The 22589-nt window shown below is 41.2% G+C and overlaps 1 protein-coding gene across 1 annotated transcript in view; it reads right to left on the reverse strand.

Moving 5' to 3' along the window:
* exoc4 (exocyst complex component 4) overlaps nucleotides 1-22589 on the reverse strand; it is a 362908-nt gene that overhangs the window by 232770 nt on the left and 107549 nt on the right. Inside the window, exon 11 of the mRNA XM_079552397.1 lies at nucleotides 16748-16844. Within this exon, the coding sequence (XP_079408523.1) occupies nucleotides 16748-16844 (97 nt within the window). The remainder of the gene's footprint in view (nucleotides 1-16747; nucleotides 16845-22589) is intronic.

A 22589-nucleotide genomic window follows, 5' to 3' on the forward strand; every position in this document is an offset into this window, starting at 1 on the left:
ATCACACACCGAACTGAAGTCTGTAAAGTACTGTGAATTTACCCAACGTGATTAAATGCGATTTCTGCTCATTTGTGTTATTTTGATAATCCGTCACTTGTGTTTGTTTCATCTGGGCTCCTGTGATCTGCCTCTCCATAACGAACCCTTTGTGTTTCTCTTCTGTCATCTCCCATCTGCACGCTTCTAATCACGACTGGCCGTTTTATCCTCACCTCTTTCTTGTCGTCGCTTTGACCTTTGTGGTGCAAAATTGACGCCGGCTTTGATTCTAAAACATTTTCGCAGTTTTAATGGGCATTATAAAGACAATATAGCGGAAGAACAATTTACTTTTTGGAAGTGATTTAGAAAAGTGACGCCAAATGGGTGATAACGGTGGTTCTCAAACTGTGGTACTTTGGCTTCTTCTGGTGGTAATCAGGGTCAATACTTTTTATTAAATGCAATGTATTTCATCCTTTGCCATTGGCGTCGTCTTTCTTTAGCTTAGATCTCTTTAAAGCAGGACGAAGTAACTTGTTGTACCTTAATAAATACTTTTCGTAGTCCCTCTGGAGGTAATACATGTGTTGATGGGATGATTTCACTGCCACCGGGTCGGAGTCACCAATACACACTAATGGAATCACGAATAAGAAACTAGCAGGCTAACAGGCTAAGCTAACTGTGGGCTAGCGCCACTTAAACAGTAGGCTATTTGCAGCCAAGTTTGAGTGAAAAGAATGATCTCCATTGTGTAATAAGATGTACAATATCCCTCTCTCCCTTTGTCTTTTCTGTCAGCGTAGCATTTACTCTCACAGACAATTAATGAGTAAAAAAACACAACATGCTACGACACCTGCAGTGGCGCTTATGGCCTCTAGGGGCATGAGTTACTTGCTAGTACTGCTTTACACAGTTTAGTTATCATTAAAATAGCCAATGTGTTAGTGTTAGGCTGTATCCGAATGTCCACACTATTCCCTATATAGTCACTATATAGTGGTCACATTTTGTAGGCGTGTCCGAATGTCCAGAGAGAAAAAAGTAGTGCACTCGAAATTTCCCACAATGCATCTCGAAAAGTAGTGAGCATCGATGGTCACTAAACGGGTCAATATAGACCACAATGCATTGCGAGAGTCGGAGAAGAGCCTGACAGAGACAGGTCTTTGAACTAAACACGACTGAAGTAAATCAGCTGTTTCAGTCGAGTGTTTGTATTTCTCATGAATAAACGACCTAAATATAAACGGTTACGGTGAAAAGATGCTAACGTTAACTGCTAACCTTTAGCTTGCGCTGTTAAATGACCGACAGCTTCCTCTCGAATAATCCAAGCCATTCATGTAAAATCCATGTGAAATAAAGCGTATCTGACTCGTATTTATCCATAAATATTCCACTGTCTCTGAGTTTGGTCTTTATCACAGAAATACTTTATTCCCGGAGTTTCGCGAACTTTTAGCAGATGTAGTCGCTCAATCTGCTGGTGCTTCGGACACCGGGCTCCGACCGACTTTCGGCGTCTCTGAGCTAACGCTGGGGTGATTTTTTTTTTCTTCCTTTTTTTGTGATGATAGTATCGCCTGTAAAAGTGCCAAAACAGTCGTACTGTTTAATAAAATAAACGTTTGTAACAATAAATAAATTCAGATAAAAAAAAAAAACAGATCTGCACGGAGAAAGTAGTGGCTTGTGTCCGAATCGCCAACAGAATCAGTGACTATATAGTCGACTACATAGTGCGGGCCTATTTAGTGAATGAAGCTTCGCTTTAAGAAAACATCTGTATTTGTGCTGAAGCTAGTCATGAGTTTAGGCTTATTTAGACGCAGATAGAAAGTACCGAAAATTAGCACCAAGAAAAGAAACGTTTTTCGACTACTAGATACCATTAAACGGTACCCAGCCCTTGTCTTAAAGGGGCTAGATGCAAGTTAGCCATTTTATACTCACTACTGCCACCTCAACTGCACCTTCTATATTAAGTTTGTGCATGACGGCACTTCAGACCCGAAGTAACACCTTTTTGAGTGACAGTGCAGGATTTTAGAGGCGGTTGTGGTGAATATGCCTGAGCTCATTCTACACATTAGGACATGGCTGGAACATGGAGGGGGAGGAAAATACATAGTTTTAACATTTTTAAACTCTGTATAGTCCCTTTAACCTCTGCAAATGTACTTTTAGACCAATTTAGGCCTTTTTATTCCTGTCGTGGACTTGATTCAGTCTTGATTTAGTATTATCTTCCTGCAATTGTAGCATATATTTCATGGAGGTGGGGGGGAAGTGGCACGGCCGTTAAATGCATACAGAAAATAATGCTATAGTCTAATCTTTCAATGTTTATATTTCACATCACAGTGATTGTAAAATATATCACTTTTCACTGCCCTTAGTTTATGAATAATATATACTTCCAACTCAAGTCTCCAGTCTAGGACCCAAGGTTGCAGACGGGATATATACAGTATGTTTGGGAAGATGGTATAAAAGAAAGAGAGGAAAGATTCAGACACTGACATAAATTTATACAAGACAAATCTCACTAATTTGTTGTTGACTTAGCTTAATCACTAAAAATACTTTAATACAAATTGCCTATCTGCTATGTGTCTGTGTGCCGAGGTACAGCTAATGAGAGTGCATGTTCATAGTGTGCCGCCGCAGCAGGAGTCGAGCCCTTCAAGTTCTCTCTCCCCATGTCCTTGCTTCCTTTTCTTCTGTGCTTTCTTTATCTGTCCTTCACTCAGCGCTCCCCTCAAGGCTCTCCATGTCTCCTCGACCTCCTGACTCTCATTTGCACAATAGTTGAAACTTTCGAAGTCCACCGCAGAGCTAACTTTAAGGACACTAAAAAGAACTAAAACATCAAGTTCCGCGGTTTCCCAACTGCGGGTCTGGTGGAGAGACGTACACATGCATTTGACCAGACCTTGAGCTGGGCTTTGGTGCGTCGCTGAAGGATCGGCCTATGGGGAATATTTTGGGGTGATGGGGGAAACTGGAGCACCCAGAGTAGACTCGATGAAAGGCTCAGCACACGGCCCGGGAATCAAATCCAGGACTTGCTGTGAGTTGAGAGAGCGAACCACTCGACCAGGCTGTTGCCATGACACACAGGAGCAAGTAGTCACCATCCTTCAGTACAATTTTGGTCCATTTAAGGTCATCGTTTGGCCCTGTCGTATAGACTTGATGAAGATCTGATGTAGACCTGGGCTATAGTCCTGATTTAGTCCTGTCTAGGGATGCACCAATCCGATACTGGATCAAATACAATATCGGGTATTGGTTAGAAATATGTGATACTGAACCGATTTAGATTACACAGTTTTAAAAACACAACTAAACACTGTATGTCTTTTTGAAGCTCAGAAACTGGTGAATTTTTAGTCTTAAAGGACTATATGTAGCTTAAAAATGTAAAAAAAAAAGAATGTATTTTCCTCCCCCACATGTTCCAGCCATGTCCTAGTGCGTAGAATGAGCTCAGACCTGTTCACCACAACTGCCTCTAAAATCCTGCACTGTCACTCAGAAAGGTATAACTTGGCGTCAGAAGTGCCGCCAAGCACGAGCTTAACTCATTGATTGCCAATGACGTCTATAGACGTCAATTAGGTTTTTCAATAGGAACAGCTCCAGCAAAGCCTTGCGCATGTCTGGTGTTAAAATCTTAGTTGTGCTGCCTAACGCTGCCACCAAGTGATTCAATAAGAGGCACTAGGTGGCAGCGTTGCTCTTTTGTTTGCTCAGCTTTTTGGTCAGAAAACAGCATCTTGGGTGATTTCACCTATTTTCCACGGACGATTACAAAAGAATGGAAACAAACTTTTTTTAGATGAAAGAAGAGAGTCTTTCTTTTGGTGGGTTTCGTGTTGACATAGACATAGACCTACATTTTCTGTGAGTCTTGAAAAAACAGTCAAAATCCTGAAAAACCTCTGGCAGTGGGAGCTCTCTGATTTGAAAATGGCTGGCGAATGGTCAGTGAGTTAATATAGAGCCTGCAGTTACACATATGACCTGGGGTGGCAGTAGTGAGTATAAAATGGCCAACTTGTATCTAGCCCCTTTAACCTCTGCAAATGTATTTTTGATCGCGGAGCAAAATGTCGCGGCTAGCAACGGTATGCGAATGCTAACAGGGACTCATCAAGGCTGGCACAGAAACTATAATTGGAGCACTTAAAGGTGCATTATGGGACTTTTTATGAAAAAAAGCACCTTTAAACACCTTTAAAGCACATTTAAAGTAGCCTAAAAACATTTTGTAACAGATCACTTTATGGGAGTTGTTGTAACCTAAATAGTCTGTCATATACCCAAGGATGTTTTTCCATTACAGTTTATTAGTTAATAACATCTCATTTGCAAGAAAAGATAAAGACTCACGTGATCTCACAATGGAGAAAACGACCATTCACTTCTTCACTCACTGCAGTCGTTTTAAAGAAAGCCTCTAGTCCCGACTTCATCCAGGCTTAGTCCTAATCTAGTCCAGTCCAGTGAGTGGTCTGTAAGTGGATGCTTGGCCTTGTCTCTGTCCGTCTACTCCAAGGACGACAGTGGTGATGCGCCGAACTCACCACCACAAAGTATGGAGTCAATGAGAAACAAAACCTTACCCAGTGTGGAGCGCTTTGGGTGCCATGTGAAAAGCAGTGCTATACAAATGAGATTTCCTTCCTAGTCCTTGTTGGCTCCTGATTTAGTTCCAAGTTCCTGTTTAAGTCTCGGTTTTGTCCTTAAGGTCAGCACACACTACACGACTTTTCTAGTCGTAAACGATTTTATATAGAATGGGGGGTCCACACTACACGACAGGATTCAGTGCGATTTTCGAACGTCTGGGGGTTCACACATAACGACTGAGAATTGTAAGAGCGAACACACGATTCTGAACAGCTGATATTTTATAACACAGCGCGTCTGTCGTCTCTACGGCTTCGAAAACTGACCCCAAATCCGCAAAGACAGGCCTGTGTTTGTGAGCGTGAGAAACGTGTGTGTCCCGATTGGTCAACGGTGTCAACAATGTCACAACACCGCAGCGCTAGCTTACTGCTACTACGAAGCTTCAACTGGGCTATAGTTCTGTCACATGGAGATAAAAGTTGGCGACAGGAAGAAGCGGGACGTATTTCAGTGGATTTAAAGAAAAGGAGACGGGCGTCAGCCTCAGGATGGAGGAGACAGCGGAGGAGACGGAGGAGAAAGCGGGGAGGCTAGCCGCCGTTAGCAGCGAGGTGAAGCTAAACAGTTCGTCTCCAAACTCAGTAAGTGCCGCTAAACTCTGTTCGTGGTTGAAATGTAGCTGGAAAAGGTGGTTGTCGTGAACTTTTGGTGATATAAAGTTGTGCTGTTTCGCGTGTGGGGCTGTGGCCATGAAATGAGTTGTTTGTGCCGCTGGTTTAACAGAGAAGTAAAAAAAAGGAGGCGCGGCGGTGTTTTCCTGTCTTTATATCACTCTGTCATTCACATTTGTGTCGGTAAAAATCACCCACGTTTCTCCCGTGCGTCCAAAATCGGGCTTAAAAATCAAACATGTTTGATTTCCTACGACTGGAGTCTAGTCGCGTCTTTCTACCGCCCACACTACACGATTCGAACAAGAGTCCAGTCGTGACCCCCCCCACACTACACGACCCCCCCACACTACACGACCCCCCCACACTACACGACCCCCCCACACTACACGACCCGACTCTGTGTGACCGCCTTCAACCAGACGCGACTCGATTAGACTCGGCACGACTGAGAATTAGAGCGAAATCGGGCATAAAAGTCGTGTAGTGTGTGCTGACCTTAAATCAATGCAGTTTTTTAATAAATTAGTAAAATCACAACCAGCGTCTTCGTCTTTGTGGTAAATATAGACAATCCTCTCCCTTAGCTGTAAATGCTACACACACGTAAAAAAAAAAGTGTCTAACTACAAACCCCAACCACCCATTATGGAAATGATGTCAACCTTGAGCAAACAAACGGTAACAGCAGGCGCTAAAGTCAATCCACACAAGCGACTTACCTCCCACGTTCACGTTTCGCCAAACAAAGGGGCTTAAAGTCAACATTTAAATGCGGTGCCATAAACAATTTTGAAAAGATGACTACAAGCAATTATCTCCACAGGTAATTGTAAAGTTAAGGCTGCAATTATTTCTCACACTCAGAGTTATTCCACTGTAAGATGAAAAGAATAAATATGTCACTTATAAATGGGAAAACTTTCGAGACTTTCACGCATTTGAAATCATTTTGCCGATGAACTGTTCAATCGGATTTCAATATTACAAGGAAATTCAATACTTTGTCCTGAATGAATCAAAAAGGTGAGCTTCCAAAAGTTACTAACCAAATGTCACTAACCACATTCTGCACATGTGATATGAAACAAACAGAATTCTTGCCCAATAGATATAGAAGGGGGCGTGGCTTCGCCGAGGGGGAAAATAGAATCTTTAGAGAAACACAATTTTCACTCTTTTTAGCCATTTTCTGGTGGAATATCAACTTATTTTTCACACCTAAATAAAGTCAAGTGTAAATCGGGCCCATATGGATATTTTCTCACAGCAGATTGTTCAGTAGAAAAAACGGCAGCTGTAGCTAGTGCTAGCTAACCGCATTAGCCCGATGGTATCATGTTAGCATTCTCCGTTATTTATGTATTTATGGGCTGTTGAACCATTTTGCTCCTCTCCTTGTCTTTGTTTCTTTATTTCTTTATTTAGTACAAAACTATATTCATATTTCAGCATTTGTTGAAGTAGTTTTTGAATAATTAGAGAAAGTTTGATCTTTCTCCAAATTGTTTTCCCCCTTAACTGTTTTCAAACATGACCATATATGGGCCATTCCAGAGACGCCGTCTGTATCTATATTGACTGTAAAAGCTGGGCATGCATGATATCATTAAAGTATTGCGATACGGGCACATATCACAGCAAACCCGCATCGTGACACATTGGAGAATAATATACTGACTCAGCTCTACAACATTTTGGTCAGTTAGCATCGTACAGATACAGACACAGAAGGGGAAACAGAAGGGGGGGTGAAAATAGAATCTTTTGGGAAACACAATTTTTCACTCTTTCTGACGAAATTTAAACGCATTTATCAGATACAAATAAAGTGAAGTCTAAATCAGCTCCATATGGATGCTTATTCACAGCAGATTGATCAGCAGAAGCTAAAGAAATGGCAGTCATAGCTAGCGCTAGCCAGCGCTAGCGATGCATCATGTTAGCATTCTCCATTATTTGTGTATTTATGGGCTGTTGAACCACTTTGCTCCTCTCTATGTCTTTGTATCTTTATTTAGTAGAAATCTTTATTCATAATTCAGCATTTGTTAAAGTAGTTTTTGAATAATTAGAGAATGTTTAGATTTTTCTCCAAATTGTTTTCCCCCTTAACTGTTTTCAAACATGACCATATATGGGCGATTCCAGAGATGCCGAGAACATTGACGAAAAAGTGACAAAAAATTTACAAAAAATAACAAAAATTGACAAAAATTGGACAAAAAAGTGAGAAAAAAATGGATGAAAAAGTGACACAAAAGTGAGAAAAATTTGACGAAAAATTGAGGAAAAAATGGACGAAAAAGTGATAAGAATTTGACCCAAAAAAATGACAAAATTGGACAAAATTTTGACGAAAAATTGAGGAAAAAATGGACGAAAAATGACAAAAAAATGACAAAAAAGTGATGAAAAATATGTCAAAAAAAATGCGAATAATTTGACGAAAAAATGTCAAAAATGGACAAAAAATGAAAAAAAAATGACAAAAAGTGATGAAAAATATGTCCAAAAAAATGCGAATAATTTGACGAAAAAATGACAAAAATTGACAAAAAATTGACCAAAAAATGAGAAAAAAATGACGAAAAAGTGACAAAAAAGTCACGAAAATTTGACAAAAATGAGACGACTGCCCAACAAAAAAAGTGATGAAAAAAAATCTGGCGTGAGGAAAAAGATCAATTTAGTTTTGTAGGTCTTTCAAATGAGGCGTTACACTGGCCTACAGGATTTGGGTAAAGCTGAACTGGAGAAAATGCTCTCGGTTCAGGAGGGAGTTAAGAAACAGGATTTATGCACAGAAAGAGTATTTTGGGGGTAAATTTCATCCCTCAGCGCCCCCTAACTAAAATCCCACGGTTCTGGTCACAATTTAGCGGACACTAAACACTTTAAACATCAAAGGTTTTACAGGCAGGAGTTAAAAGTTAACACAGGCTGGAAACAACGCAGCAAACATCATGTAAATCAGCTCATGTAGCCACAGAGTCGGCAGTCATTTGCGCCGCGGCCGCTCGTCTCATGGATGGAGAGGGGGAGATTAGAGGCCCGCTCAAAATGCCAACCTCGTCCAGAGCAAGGGGTGTAAATACCACCCAAATGTCAGCGGAGGACCCCACAAGTCAAACCAAATTGGCTGCTACGCGCACAAACACCCCTGGCGCCTTTTTGAGTGCATTTAAACAAACCTGCGAATGGCATAACGCAGGTACAGTGGCATTTCTGTTCGGGGGAAGCACCTGATGGCTTTGATTTGCCCAGCCGAGGTTATAAAGATAGATTCATATGATAGAAGAGTGATTACGACCCTTCTGTGAATAACACAAATATTAATGGAAACCTTCTGCTACGCCCCCCCGACTCTCTCTCTCTCTCTGCACCTTCTTTAGTGCACACTTCCCTCTCCGGCATTAAAGCAGCAGTTTGCAGTGAAAGTTTAGCTTTGTGTCTTCCACTGTCCGGGAGAACGAGTACGAGGCGGGCAGGATGCTAAAGTATTGATCCTGCCTGCGCTGCGATCACTGTTTAATGACTATCTACGAGTTGAGGAATCTTGGCGTCATGTTGGACAGCTCTTTTAAACTACACAAGCAAATTAGTTCAGTTATCCAAACTAGCTTTTTCCAGATGCGCCTTTTAAAGCAGTACTAAGTAGCTCTTCCCCCTAGAAGCCATTAGTGCAACTGCAGGTGTAGTAGCAAGTTACGATTTTTAAATGTATTAATTGTCTTGGAGAGTAAATACTACGCTGACAGGAAAGGCGAAGGGAGAGAGGGTTACTGTGCATCCAATTATACAATGGAAATATTTTTTTTCACTCAAACTTGCTATTTACAAGCTGTAAATACTGTTTAAAGTGACGTTAGCCCGCAGTTAGCTTTGCCCGTTAGCATGTTAGCTTCTTCTTCGTGATTACATTAGTGTGTATTGCTTTCTCCGCACCGGGGGCAGTCAAGTTGCAAACATGGTTTTCTGGCCAGAGACACCAGGGGGAGATGACAGACCCTCCAATCATCCCATAAACACTTGTATTACCCCCACAGGGACTACGGAAAGGATTTATTAAGGTAAATAAGTTACTTAGTACTGCTTTAAGTAAAGTAAAATCTTACATTTCTCCAAACGAACTTGAAAAAGCAGTACGTGCACTCATTACCACTCGTTTAGACTACTGTAATGCTTTGTACTGTGGTTTGGACAAAGCGTCCATTAAGAGGCTACAAATGGTCCAAAACGCAGCGGCCCGCTTGCTGACCGGCACCATTACACCTGTGCTCGCCCGTCTGCACTGGCTTCCTGTCTGTCACAGAATCAATTTTAAGATTCTTTTAATTGTTTTCAAATGTTTAAATGGCTTGGCACCTCTGTATCTGTCTGAGCTACTCTCTGTCCATGCCCCGTCCAGAGCACTTCGCTCAGCTGACCTGCTCCTCCTGGATGTGCCCAAAACGCACATGAAAACCAGAGGAGACAGAGCTTTTTCCGCTGCTGCCCCCCCGACTGTGGAACGGTCTGCCCCTCAACATCCGTTTGGCCCCGACTATAAGCAGTTTTAAGTCCTCCCTTAAAACCCACCTCTTTACACAGGCTTTTTAATATGTTAAACTGTTTCTCCATTGTATTTTTTGTTTAATTGACGCAAAGTTTATTATGCCTTGTTTGTATTTGTATTCATAGTTTTTATCATTTGTTTGTGTTTGTGAAGCACTTTGGGCAGCCGTGGTTGTTGTAAATGTGCTATAGAAATAAACTTGACCTTGACCTTGAGTGTTTGACCAATCTTCACCAAATTAACACCAATTTAAAGCACACGAGCCGGAGCACAGCACTGTGGGATCTCTTAATAGTTAAATGCAGACAGGTAAAGCGATACTTCAGGATATTTGACATAGGGCCTAGAATAATGTTTGGAATGGGCTACATGCACAGTGACCCCCACGTGATTTCCGCCTGGACAGTAAACCAGACTCTGTCCTTCCTGTCCGTTATCTCTTCCCATTAAAATGAGCAGTGTCCCACAGAAATGAAGCGATAGCTCACGATTTGGTAAAGGACAGCGAGTAAAAGTGTGGATGTGGCTGGAGCAGGTTAAACATTTTTATATAATATTATCATTATTCAACACTAGCCTTTAGCTCTAAGATAAAAGCTCCGCCCCTTACGACCGCTGGCGTTTCCTTCGAGTGCTGGATTCACAGCGAACATGATGTTTGTAACACGTTTCTGTGACTGTGCATCAGTAAGTCGTTAACCAGATCCTGAGCTCTCTCTTTATTTGTGTGGGGACCTGCGAGTGGTAAAAGTAAACGATCGCCAACAGGAAGTACACCGTCTGGCTTACTGTCCAGGAAGACGTCACGTGGGGAAACTGTGCATATAGCCTATATAACTGACCTTGTATCACATTTATTTTGCCGTGCTGGATCGAAACAGGAAGTCACGTAACAGGATAACACGGCGTTGTTATGATTTGAAGTTATGCAATACAGTTCGGGAAAATCCACAGTTACCATGGAGATCCGCCATGTTTGCAGCATACATACATTTTCCATAGACTAACATTAGCTAAAAAACAGTATAAAAAGTGGAGAAAAAAGCCTTGGAACAACTCTGTTAGCTGCTGAGTTACTGCTGGTAAAAACATCTAACTCACTGTGGTGTCCAAGTGTTTGAATGTGAACAATAACTCCAGTATTCTAACTTTTAAAATCTCTCCATTAGTTTATAATTGCTGCCAACCCCACCACATTTATGAACTCTATTAGATTTTTTATGTTTAGATATTGCAAAAGCTCTAAGATCAACAGTATTGGACTGCAAGTGAACATCTAGATCTGAAAGTTTGTGTGGAAAAAGGCGGGTAAATTGTCATTAATAGGCGGCCAGTTAAAATAGGGGTTGTAACTATTTTTGGTAATTTCCGGACACTTTGCAGATGGCCTCCCTGCTGCACATCAGTATAAGGTAGAGAAGCATGTAGTCCTCACTCAGCCAATCAGAAGAGCTCACTCTACATCATAAAACCCACCTCTGTGGTATTTGACCAATCAGCAGAGACCGGCAGGGGCGGACTCCGACTGAAAAACAGCCCTGGACTCTGGCCAGCCTGGCCCAAATTAGCGTAAATGTGACACTTCCACACATGTTAACCTCTTACTCCCCGCCTTGACCGAGAGCATTTTCTCCAGTTCGGCTTTACCCAAATCTAAAGGCTTCTTGACTGGAGAGCAACACTGTAACGCCTCATTTGAAAGCTAAAATCTAGAAAAGTGACGGTGACTTTTTGTCACGTTGTCGCTGCATTTTTGTCATGTTTTTGTTGTTTTTTCATTGCTTTGTCGTCATTTTTTTGTCACATTTTGTTGCGTTTTTGTTGCTTTTCCAGCACATTTTTGTTTTTGGATGCTTTTCTTTTATGCTTTTAGATTTGGGTAAAGCTCAGTCACGCCCGGGATAAGGGCAAGGTAAAGTGAGAGGCCAGACCGGTGGCCCTGGAGCCAGTGGCCCTTCTGTGCTCTTCCAGAATGGACATATGGCCAGTCCGCCCCTGGAGACCGGTCGCGCTCTCAACTTCCTGTTTTCTCTGAAGTCTGAAAAAGGCCCAAGTCTGGCTAAATTCATGGTACATTTCTTTACATAACTTTAAAAAATGGTAAGTTGATGAAACTCACACATTTTGTTGGTGAATAATTGTGCTAAATGATGATGTATGTGTTGGTTTTGGAGGACGTAGAGAAATAAGTGAAATTACAGCATGAAGGAGGCAGGCACCATATTTGATCAGTTAATTAGTTTTGTCCCCTATGAAAGGCTAAAGTCAAGTCATTTCTGCTTTACATGGAAGGAAATGAGCACTCTATGAATGGTTTCCTTTACATTTGTTAGTCCCGTCTTGAAAAAAGTGCCCGTTTGGCCCATAGGACAGCTGCAGTGGTTCAACACTACCCTATACTGCCCTTGTGTGTGTAATGATGACAAATAAAGCACTTTTTGTTCATTGAAATGATGGCTTTGTAACAGGCAGGTTAAGAATCAGCCCCAAATCTGCCCCTGCCAGTTTCTTTTCTCCAGACAACTCAGCTTATATAAAGTAGCGTCATTAACTCTTGTCATCTCCTCCTGGAAATACATAGGGAAACAATATGGGCATTGCATTGGGAGACAATAACAAAAACCCCATTTGCAATCATACATTACAAGCGCCTGTTGTCTTCGCACTCCCACGCGATAATTTCCCGAGCCGCAGCCCCCTTAACACATTTTGTCATTAAAGCTGCCATGAGTTGGATGGCTGACTACGGGAGGTGCACCCATCCATCAGCACAACGCCGAAGCTTGCCATTAGGAAACCATCTGCAAGTAACTGCGCCCTATTGGCAACGCGAGTCTGGAGGGGGGAGGCAGGGCTGGGGAGAGGAGAGGCCGCGCTGTGTTCACGGCACTTTGGGGTGATTGATATGAACGATTACGGACGACGTGGGACGGAGAGGGAGAGGAGCAAGTCAGGAGCTAGATTTTCCATCATTTTCAAAACAGTTCAATCGAAAGGAGGGTGTCGTGAAGGTAGCGGCGGTGTGATATCACAATTACGCTGTTGAAGTGAGACACTGTATTGTTATATTGTTAGGAGTCACTAACTATGGCACTTTAAAATGCCTTGACGAGCATTGAAGTGCGTATGACAGGTTTTAATGCTTTTGAAAATATGACTTATTGTATCAGTTGCATAGTTTAAATGTTATTTCAGTGATGCAGTAATATTAATGAAGAAATGTTGGGCAGAAAAGTATTTTTAGTTAGAATTTTTAAGCTACTGACCAGTGTTAATTTTGACAACATATTTTAATTTAGTTCTAGTCTTAGTCTTTTGACGAAAATGTAATTCGATTTTAGTCTAGTTTTAGTCAAAAAAAAATCTTCAATTTCTAGTCTAGTTTTAGTCGACTAAAATTAAGACGAATTTAGTCGACTTTGCATTGATAATATTCATTATAATCATGTTTAATAAAGCTCTTCTGCTTCATGGAGCTGCTCCACATGAACAAAGCTCAGAGCTGATCCTTTGGCAGAGAATTTACATGATCTGAGGCTCTTTCAGACGGTCAATAGAAGTTTGGATGATTTTAGTCTCTCCCTTTCATTTTTATTTAGTCTTATTTTAGTCGACTAAAATATCTGGACATTTTAGTCACAGTTTTAGTCTCATGAAAAACTTTTAGTTTTAGTCCAATTTTAGTCGTCAAAAATAACACTTTGACTAAAATTAAGACTAAATAGTTTAGTCGACGAAATTAACACTGCTTCAGTTTCCCCTGGGGGAGAAGCGCTGTCACAACTGCACACATCTGCACTAACGGTCCCTCTGACCACCACCATACATTCACACACGCACATCATTCATCCTGGCCTATTGTACATGTTTTTAGTGGTAGGGGAAACCGGAGTACCCGGAGGAAAGATACACAGACATGGGAAGAACATGCAAACCCCACACGGAAAGGCCCCGTCCAGGTGGGAATCTAACCCGGGGCCTCATTGCTGTGAAGCACAAGCACTAACCACTGAGCCATCTGATTCCAGCTTTGACTGAATTTGATCAATGTCTTTATTACACATTAGACCATTTACTATGAATTTGTGTTTTTATTATCAAGGTGTTTTTTATACACTGAATTTATGTATCTGAATTTTTTGCATCCGTATTTCACCACCATATTGAAAAAAATTCAGCGTATTTTTTTTCGCTGGTGAAAAAAAAAATTCAGTGGAAAAAAAAAATCTGTGTATTTTTTTTTGGCCGCTGTAAAAAAATATCTGCGGAAAAAAAAAAAAAATCAGTGTATTTTTTTCCGCTACTGAAAAAAATACTTTTTTTTTTTCACAGAATTTTTTTTTCAGCAGCGAAAAAAAAAAAGCTGAATTTTTTTCAATATGGTGGTGAAATACGGATGCAAAAAATTCAGATACATAAATTCAGTGTATAAAAAACACCTTGATAATCAAAACACAAATTAACCTTCATAATTTACTACACCATTACACACACATTATACTATCTACTAAAGCCTTGCCATAAATAGATAAATAAAATCTTGTTTTATGATCGCATTATTCAGTCAATAGTGTTTAAACCCATCAAAAAATGTAAACGGATTCAATGCCAAGCGTCTGTGCTTAGTAAAGACACACAGCCAAACTGTAAGAGCATGCATATTCACAAGCACAGGCAATGCTTATGTACTTGTAAACACATGTAGACAGCTGCTAGCCTCTTGAGACTAGTAATCTGTTTTCAAAAGGCATTAGTCATCCAGACACGAGCTAACATGACAACTGACAGTGCAGCTTAGGACTACAGGGAGGCAGTGTGGACCCGAAGAGGAAGTGATAGATAGATGCAGAGAGCCATGTTTTAAAAAGAAAACCCTGTTCTTTCAAAAGGACTACGCGGATTTCATCCAGATGTTCTTGCATAATCCACACTCGGCTGACGCGTTACACGTGTTCCGGGACAAATTTACAAAATCGCGGAAAACATCAAGAACAGGACGACATTTTTTACGAGATTTGTTCAGAAAAATAACGATAATGCATGATATAAAAGGACTTTGGGCACCGCGCTTGATAATTTACTCATCAGTCATCCAATAGTACAGCATACAGCCATCTTGTACATGCCACTTAAAGGTCCTATATCATGGGAAATCGACTTTTTAGAGCTTTTAGCCATGTTGTTTTGCTATTTCCTTATCAAAAACACCCCCAGAGTGGTTTGTGGCTTCATTCACGCAGCTCTCAGTAATCCACCTGAATCCTGCTCTCTGAGGCTCCGCCCTCTCCTGGTGAACGACTGACCTGTTCAGTTGTGTCGTCACAGCGGAACGGAAGTGCTCGACGTCTGTAATGTAATGTCTTAATTCTATGCTTACGGCCGGATTTTAATTTGTAAAACAGCTTTTTCATTATTTCTGTCGTAAGAGAGAAACAAAGAGAAAAATAAAAAGGAAAAAAAAATAAAAAGGATGTGCCCGAGGTGCTTCCAGGTCAGCTGAGGCCAAAATAAACACATCTCTGAGCGTCTGAACAGATCAGTCATGTTTGCGCTGCAGCTGAAGATGGAGCTCGTTATAACTGGACACACCTGTTCTTTATTCTTACCTAACGATAATGTCACGGACGGAGAAAAAGAAGCGCATTTGGCTACGAGGACGGGAGTTTATTCAACCTTTTTCAAGAAGAGGCCACTTGAAGTTGTTTTTTTCTCCGGGATTCAGCGACTATCACCAAAATAGTGTTTCTCTGTGACTGTCACTGATGGATGTTTGGTGAACCTTCGCCAGAATCAAAGTGGATTAACTTTTATAACCAACGCGAGTCCCATAATGTAAACAGCGATGGACCAGAGGGTGAGTCAATCCAAACGCGTGTTAGCTTGTGTGTTAGCATATTAGCATGTGTGTTAACCATTTATGAAGCTGTGTTGCAGATGTCAACTCCATATAACTGCATTGTGAAGTATCGTCACTTATTGCTGTTTATTTATTTTACGGTAAAGTTTTATGTGCGGAGAGAGGGGGCGGAGTTAACTGAATCGAAGCGTTGTGTCTTCCGGGTTTGAAAAATACCTCCAGAAAACACTTATATTTATCACAAAAATGAGTGCTCAATAGCGGTAGAGGTACAATCATTCTTATAAATGCCTATACTTAACTTTGGAATGGCTAAAATAGCATGATATAGATCCTTTAAAGCGGCTATACTTAATTTTGAATCTTTTTAGTTACAATGTGACACCAACAAATTATAATACAGCAAAAACTTCACTCATCAGGCTGATTTTTTTCAACATACTTCTATGGGGCAAAAAGAATGTTCTCATACAAACAGAAAAAAATGTCAGGTATAGCTCCTTTAAGGCCTAAATTCAACTATGTAAGAAAATCTACTGAGTGTCATGCACTTTGGAGAGAAAACGGGCGAAACAAGGCCTTTTAATGGGACTTATAATGTACCACTCGACCTGAAGGCCAATTCAATATAACGGCATCTCCATTAGATTTTCTCTGCACTCTAGAACCAGTGCTGCATTTAGAAACTACACGACAGCCTTTTCAGCTTAAAACACGATCGGAGGAAAAGCTCAGCTAATAGTCAAGTCCAGTTTGGACTTTTTAACAATCAAAGGCAAAGAGTCTTTGATTTATGAAACCCAGCCATGATTTAAAAGACGAAAAATCAATGGCTGGCTACTAAGTGGTTATGGAATCTAATTATAAGGCATTTTACTGGTATGGAGTCATGTCTCGGGCGGTGCGGTCCTGAGTGGCTTTGACCAGCACAGCAGCAGCCTCTGTCGCAAATAAAGATTTCTGAAGATATCCCCTCAAACCATGTTATTTGTCTTTTTTTATGGTTGGTAAAAACTATGACTTGCTTACCTGAGCAGCGGCTGGAAGATCACCGTTATGTTCCGCGCTCCCGGCTTACAGACAAACTTCATCTCTCCGCCTTCGATCAGGTTGTCATCGGCACCGCCTGGAAAGAATATATTCAAACATGATTAGTGCATGTGTGTCTTTCAAGGATCAAAAATATGACCCAAAATATCTAATCTGCCTAGTTTAACAGCTGCAGCATGATTGATAAAAGCTCACTGGAGTTCACGACACAGATATGACTTTGATGATGATCCACAAGTTCACAACCACTACTTAACTAATTCTTTATAACTATTACTGATTAGAGTTCAAGACTGAATGTTGAATAAAGGAAATCATTTCTCCAGGCAAAATGAAGATATTCTTATAACTAAAATCAGGCTTCATTGGATTTTTATGTATTGTATTGAAAAAAATATTTGATTATTAGGTAACACTTTACATTACAGGCCGGTAAGTACATGGTACTTGGTAATTACTAGAAATGACAGTGGTACTTATTGTGATACTTCCAGAGGTAATTACTAGTAATTGGGATTAGGGTTAGGGAGTCACAGAGTTACCACTGTATCTCTCATTACTAAGAGATACAGTCGTAACTCTTTGTAATCCAGCAAAAAATGACAAAAATCCAGCAAAAAAAAGAAGGCAAAAATCCAGCAAAAAATGACAAAAATCCAGCGAAAAAATGACAAAAATCCAGCAAAAAATGACAAAAATCCAGCAAAAAATGACAAAAATCCAGAAAAATGACCAAAAATCCAGAAAAAAAGTGACATAAGAGCAGCAAAAGATGTGACAAAAAAGTGACAATAATCCAGCAAAAAAAGTGACCAAAATGCATCAAAAAAGCAACAAACGTGCCATTAAAAAAGTGACAAAAACACATAAGGGAAATAAAAAGTGACGACAATGGCAAAGAGGAGAGAATGCATTTGGTTTTGGCGGGTGGTAAGAGGTTAACAAACGTGTTGCGATACATTTTGTCTTTCTCTATTATGCAAAATCGACTTTTTCAAGCTTTCCATCATGTTATGTCATTCCCTCATTAAAAACATGCCTGAAGTGTTGCCTTGGCACATTCACGTATTTCTGAGTAATCTGTAAAAACTCTGATGGCGGCCATTTTAGGGATAGCTTTGCCTGAGTCCTCCTAGGAACGCCCCCACCTCCTGGAGACGCCTCCGAGCTTTCGTCACCAGCCGAGTAACCAACCACTGCTCCTCAGCAGAACCCCCTCCCCACTGATGCCACAGACAGCGTGTGGAGGGGGCCTGTCGGAAAGGCTCAGAGGTTCTTAAAGAGACAGAGGCCTATTTCAAGACATTCACTACAGCCATTTTGAGAGAGCAATTTTACACAAGGCAGTTATTCTAATTTACCGCATTTACAGACCAACAGAAGGTTTGGTCATCATTGTAGTGTGATATAGACTGGTGCTGAAAAAAGCATAATACCCCCTCTTTAAAGGGACTGTACTATAAAATTACCTATTTCCTCCCCCTACATGTTCCAACAATGTCCTAATGTGTTGAACAAGATGGCCGCCGGGGCTGTGTAAAAGCAGCTCATGGACGGGGAACAAAACAGATCTTCATGCATGTCTTTGGATTTCGAGAGGAAGCCAAAAAAAGAGCCTACAGAAGCGTAGAGAAGATCTGCAAACTTCCCTTTAATATCTCAGACTTTATATGCATCGAGCTAAAATCCACTGATGACTCATGTTTCATACATAACCCATACGCCACGTCCCAGTGCACCGGCAGCAGATGAACTCACAGATAACGGGGTTAATCAGAAAATCGTTGCCACGTAACTCCGAAAACCGAGGCGCCGGAGGAGAGAGGCTGCTTCTGAGGGAGGGGGGGGAGGATTGAGAGGAGGGGGTGGGCCCAAGGGAGCGCAGGGCACACACGAAGAACACCAAAGCTCATTACCTCCGCTCATCCTGAAGTAATCGATATAATTGACACAGACCAAATTGCGGCGCCTTGTCGATACAGCAAACTACAGCGGGGGTAAAAAAAGAAAAGACGTCTGCGCGCGCTGGGGTGTGAATAAGAAAGTTATAAGACCCGTATGGACGGATGCGGACGGAAAATTGCGCGGGGAATGCTAATGGGGGGAGAGCAGCGAGGCAAGCCTTTCCTCTGAAGAGACAATGTAATTCATTTCCTGATTTAGTTTTATGATAAAGTCTCAGAGCAGACGCCGAGCAACAATGCAGCCGGGGGAGTGGAAAATCAGATAATACGATAAATAACTATCTCCAATCAAACTAAAAAACAGGAACACAATAAAAGTGCGGGGGAAGGCGAATCCTAATGAAAAGTTTCCTCTCTTTGCTATAGTGGCATGACAAGCGTCGCACTTTATTATTCTGCGGTTGATAGAACTATTCAACACCTAATATGACTTTACCAAAACACAACTTTAATTTACCCACTCTACTTTTCAATTACAGTTTCATCGCATCATTTCATCCTTAAAGCGTTTAAGGGAGAACTTTGACGAATGACATGGAGCATAGATACAGACGGCATCTCCGGAATCGCCCATATATGGTCATGTGTGAAGTAGTTGAGGGGGAAAACAAAGGAGAGAAAGATCTAAACTTTCACAACAAATGCTGAATAATCAATGTGGTTTACATACCCTGGCAGAATTGCTGGGTTTCAGGTTCTAGAATGTGATGATGTCACAGGAGCCAGTTTTCCTTATTAAAGGAATAGGCCACCGTTTTTACATACTAAGATATGTTCTTACCTCACTTTAGACGTGTTAATATATCCCCGTCTGGTCTTTGTCCGTGCGCTCTGTCACGCAAACGGAGCACATACGCAGCCTCTCCCACATGTCACATAGCTCCAAAAAAGTTCACGATGGAAGCTACCAAGCTCTTCCACGTGTTCCCTATTTAAATAAAGTTACGTGAAGTGTTTTCAATCGAAGTATATTTACACAGAAATGTAACATGTCGATTTTATAAGCAGATAAAAAGGGGGACTATATTGTGAGGTGTAATGATACGAGGAGCAAAACGTCCGCGCAGTAACTCCTAAAGACTTCCCCCGCTCACTTCCGTCAATAGAAGCTGCGTGACTTGTACAGAGCCTTTTACAACAAGCAGAAAATATATTTTGGGAAAGTGCTCTCGCATTCCTACCTCATGGTGGAGCTCCTGAGTCCTGTGTCGTCGTCCGGGGTGAGTTGGAAATCTGTGAAACATTACTACACTATATACTTTCTGCTTGTTATCACAGCCCGGCACGAGGCACATAAAAGGCATTGTTCACAAGTTATCCACGCTTCTTCAACTGTTCTCTGCGAGCTCTCTACAAGTCACGCAGCTTCTATTGACGGAAGTGAGCGGGGAAGTCTTTAGGAGTTACTGCACTGTGCTCCTCGTATCATTACGCCTTTTATCTGCTTATTACATCGACATGTTACATTTCTGTGTAAATATACTTCGCATGAAAACACTTCACGTAACTTTATTTAAATAGGGAACACGTGGAAGAGCTTGGTAGCTTCTATCGTGAGCTTTTTTGGAGCTATATGCCATGTGGGAGAGGCTGCGTATGTGCTCCGTTTGCGTGACAGAGCGCACGGACAAGATCAGACGGGGATATATTAACTCGACTAAGGTTAGGTAAGAACATATCTTAGTATGTAAAAACGGTGGCCTATTCCTTTAACTGCATTTGAATCATAATGAAAAAAGAAAATGACCCTGATCCAAAGTTTACACACCCCCGTTCTGTGTATTGCCCCCTTTAGCATCAATGACAGCTTGGGAGTCTTTAGTGGTGGTTGTGTAGAAGGTTCTGTATATAATCTAATGGTAAAACGGCCCATTCTTCTTTGATCATAAACTTTTGATCAGGCGCATTAAGTTGCCTTGTGTACGAAATGCACAGTATAAATAAAGTTGCCTTGCCTTGCCTTTTTGGTACTTTCTTTTGTCATTATGATTTAAAGCAGTACTAAGTAACTCTTCCCCCTAGAGGCCATTAGTGCAACTGCAGGTGTAGTAGCAAGTTACGATTTTTTAACTTATTAATTGTCTTGGAAAGTAAATACTACGCTGACAGGAAAGGCGAAGGGAGAGAGGGTTACTGTGCGTCCAATTATACAATGGAAATATTTGTTTTTTCACTCAAACTTTGCTGTAAATACTGTTTAAAGTGACGTTAGCCCGCAGTTAGCTTTGCCCGTTAGCCTGTTAGCTTCTTCTTCGTGATTTCATTAGTGTGTATTGCTTTCTCCGGACCGGTGGCGGTCAAGTTTCAAACATGGTTTTCTGGTCAGAGACACCAGGGGGAGATGAAAGACCCTCCAATCATCCCATAAACACTTGTATTACCCCCACAGGGACTACGGAAAGGATTTATTAAGGTAAACACGTTACTTAGTACTGCTATTAAAAGAGCAAACTCCGTTTTTTTCAGCACAAATGGCTTCACACAACCACTATGAGTGAAAAAAACCTTTTGTGTAATCTGTCATATTCTTAATAGAAAAATAGTCAAAAGATCAAAGTATCTGCCAGGGTGTGTAAACGTTTGAGCACAACTGTGAATAATGGAGAATGCTAACATGATGCTTCCTGTGAAAAATCAGCTGTGAAAAAACATCTATATGGACCCGATTTAGACCCAACTTGGTAACACTTTACATTACGGGCCGGTAAGTCCGAGGTACTTATAGTGGTAATTACTAGTAATGACAGTGGTACTTACAGTGTAATTACAGTGGTTCTTCTTGGTACTTATTGTGGTACTTGCAGTGGTACTTACAGTGGTAAGTACTAGTATTTACAGTGATAATGCTAGGTTATTATTGTGGTACTAAAAGTCATAATTACTTGTCATTAGGGTTCGGGGGACACAGAGTTACCACTGTATCTCATTACTAAGAGATACAGTGGTAACTCTTAGTATTGAAGGTTGTACTTCTATTTACTTTGATACTTTAAATGATAGTTTCTAGTAGTTACAGTGATACATCTATGGTATTTATTGGTAATTCAAGGATACTACAGCAGCAATTCATAGGTAGTAAATGTGGTACTTCTACAAACAGAAGTAATTTCTAGGATTGTGTGACTATAAAACAACATAAAACAGCATTAGAGAAAACAAGTACAACCTTCATTACTAAGAGTTACCACTGTTTTTAGAAGTACATACCTTGTAATTCTCACTATAGTATCCTTTAAGTACCACAATAAGTACCTAGAATTACCACTGTAATTACCACCATAGGTACCATTGTAAGTACCACTGTAAGTACCACCGCAAGTACCAAGGACTTACCGGCCCGTAATGTAAAGTGTTACCCTCAACTTTATTTGTATGTGATAAATATGTTCATATTTCACACCGCCTTTGCTCTGCCCGATCCCGTCAGACCTGGGAAGCTCAGCAGGGAAGGGCCTGGCAGGACTCGGATGGGAGACCGTTTGGTAACACCAGGAAGCCTAGCGAATGTAGTGAGTGAGTGAGTGGTCGGTGGTGGTCGGAGGGGCCGATGGCGCAGACTGGTTGCCTCGCTTCCGTCAGTCTACCCCAGGGCAGCTGTGGCTAATAGTAGCTTACCACCACCGAGTATGGAGTGAACGAATAGTGCAATGTAAAGCGTCTTTGAGTGTCCAGAAAAGCGCTATATAAAACCAATGCGTTATTATTATTACGATTATTATTCCGCCAGAAAACTGCGGCGAGGCCACGCCCCCTTGTATGATGCGATGCCGTGTGTATCTTTTGTATTGCATGAAATCATGTTCTTCCAGATGAACCAGCTGCAAGTCCAGGAGGCTTTATCAGACCCTTTCAGGGCG

The sequence above is a fragment of the Gobius niger genome, assembly GCF_951799975.1.
Source record: "Gobius niger genome assembly, chromosome: 2".
NCBI classification, from domain to species: domain Eukaryota; kingdom Metazoa; phylum Chordata; class Actinopteri; order Gobiiformes; family Gobiidae; genus Gobius; species Gobius niger.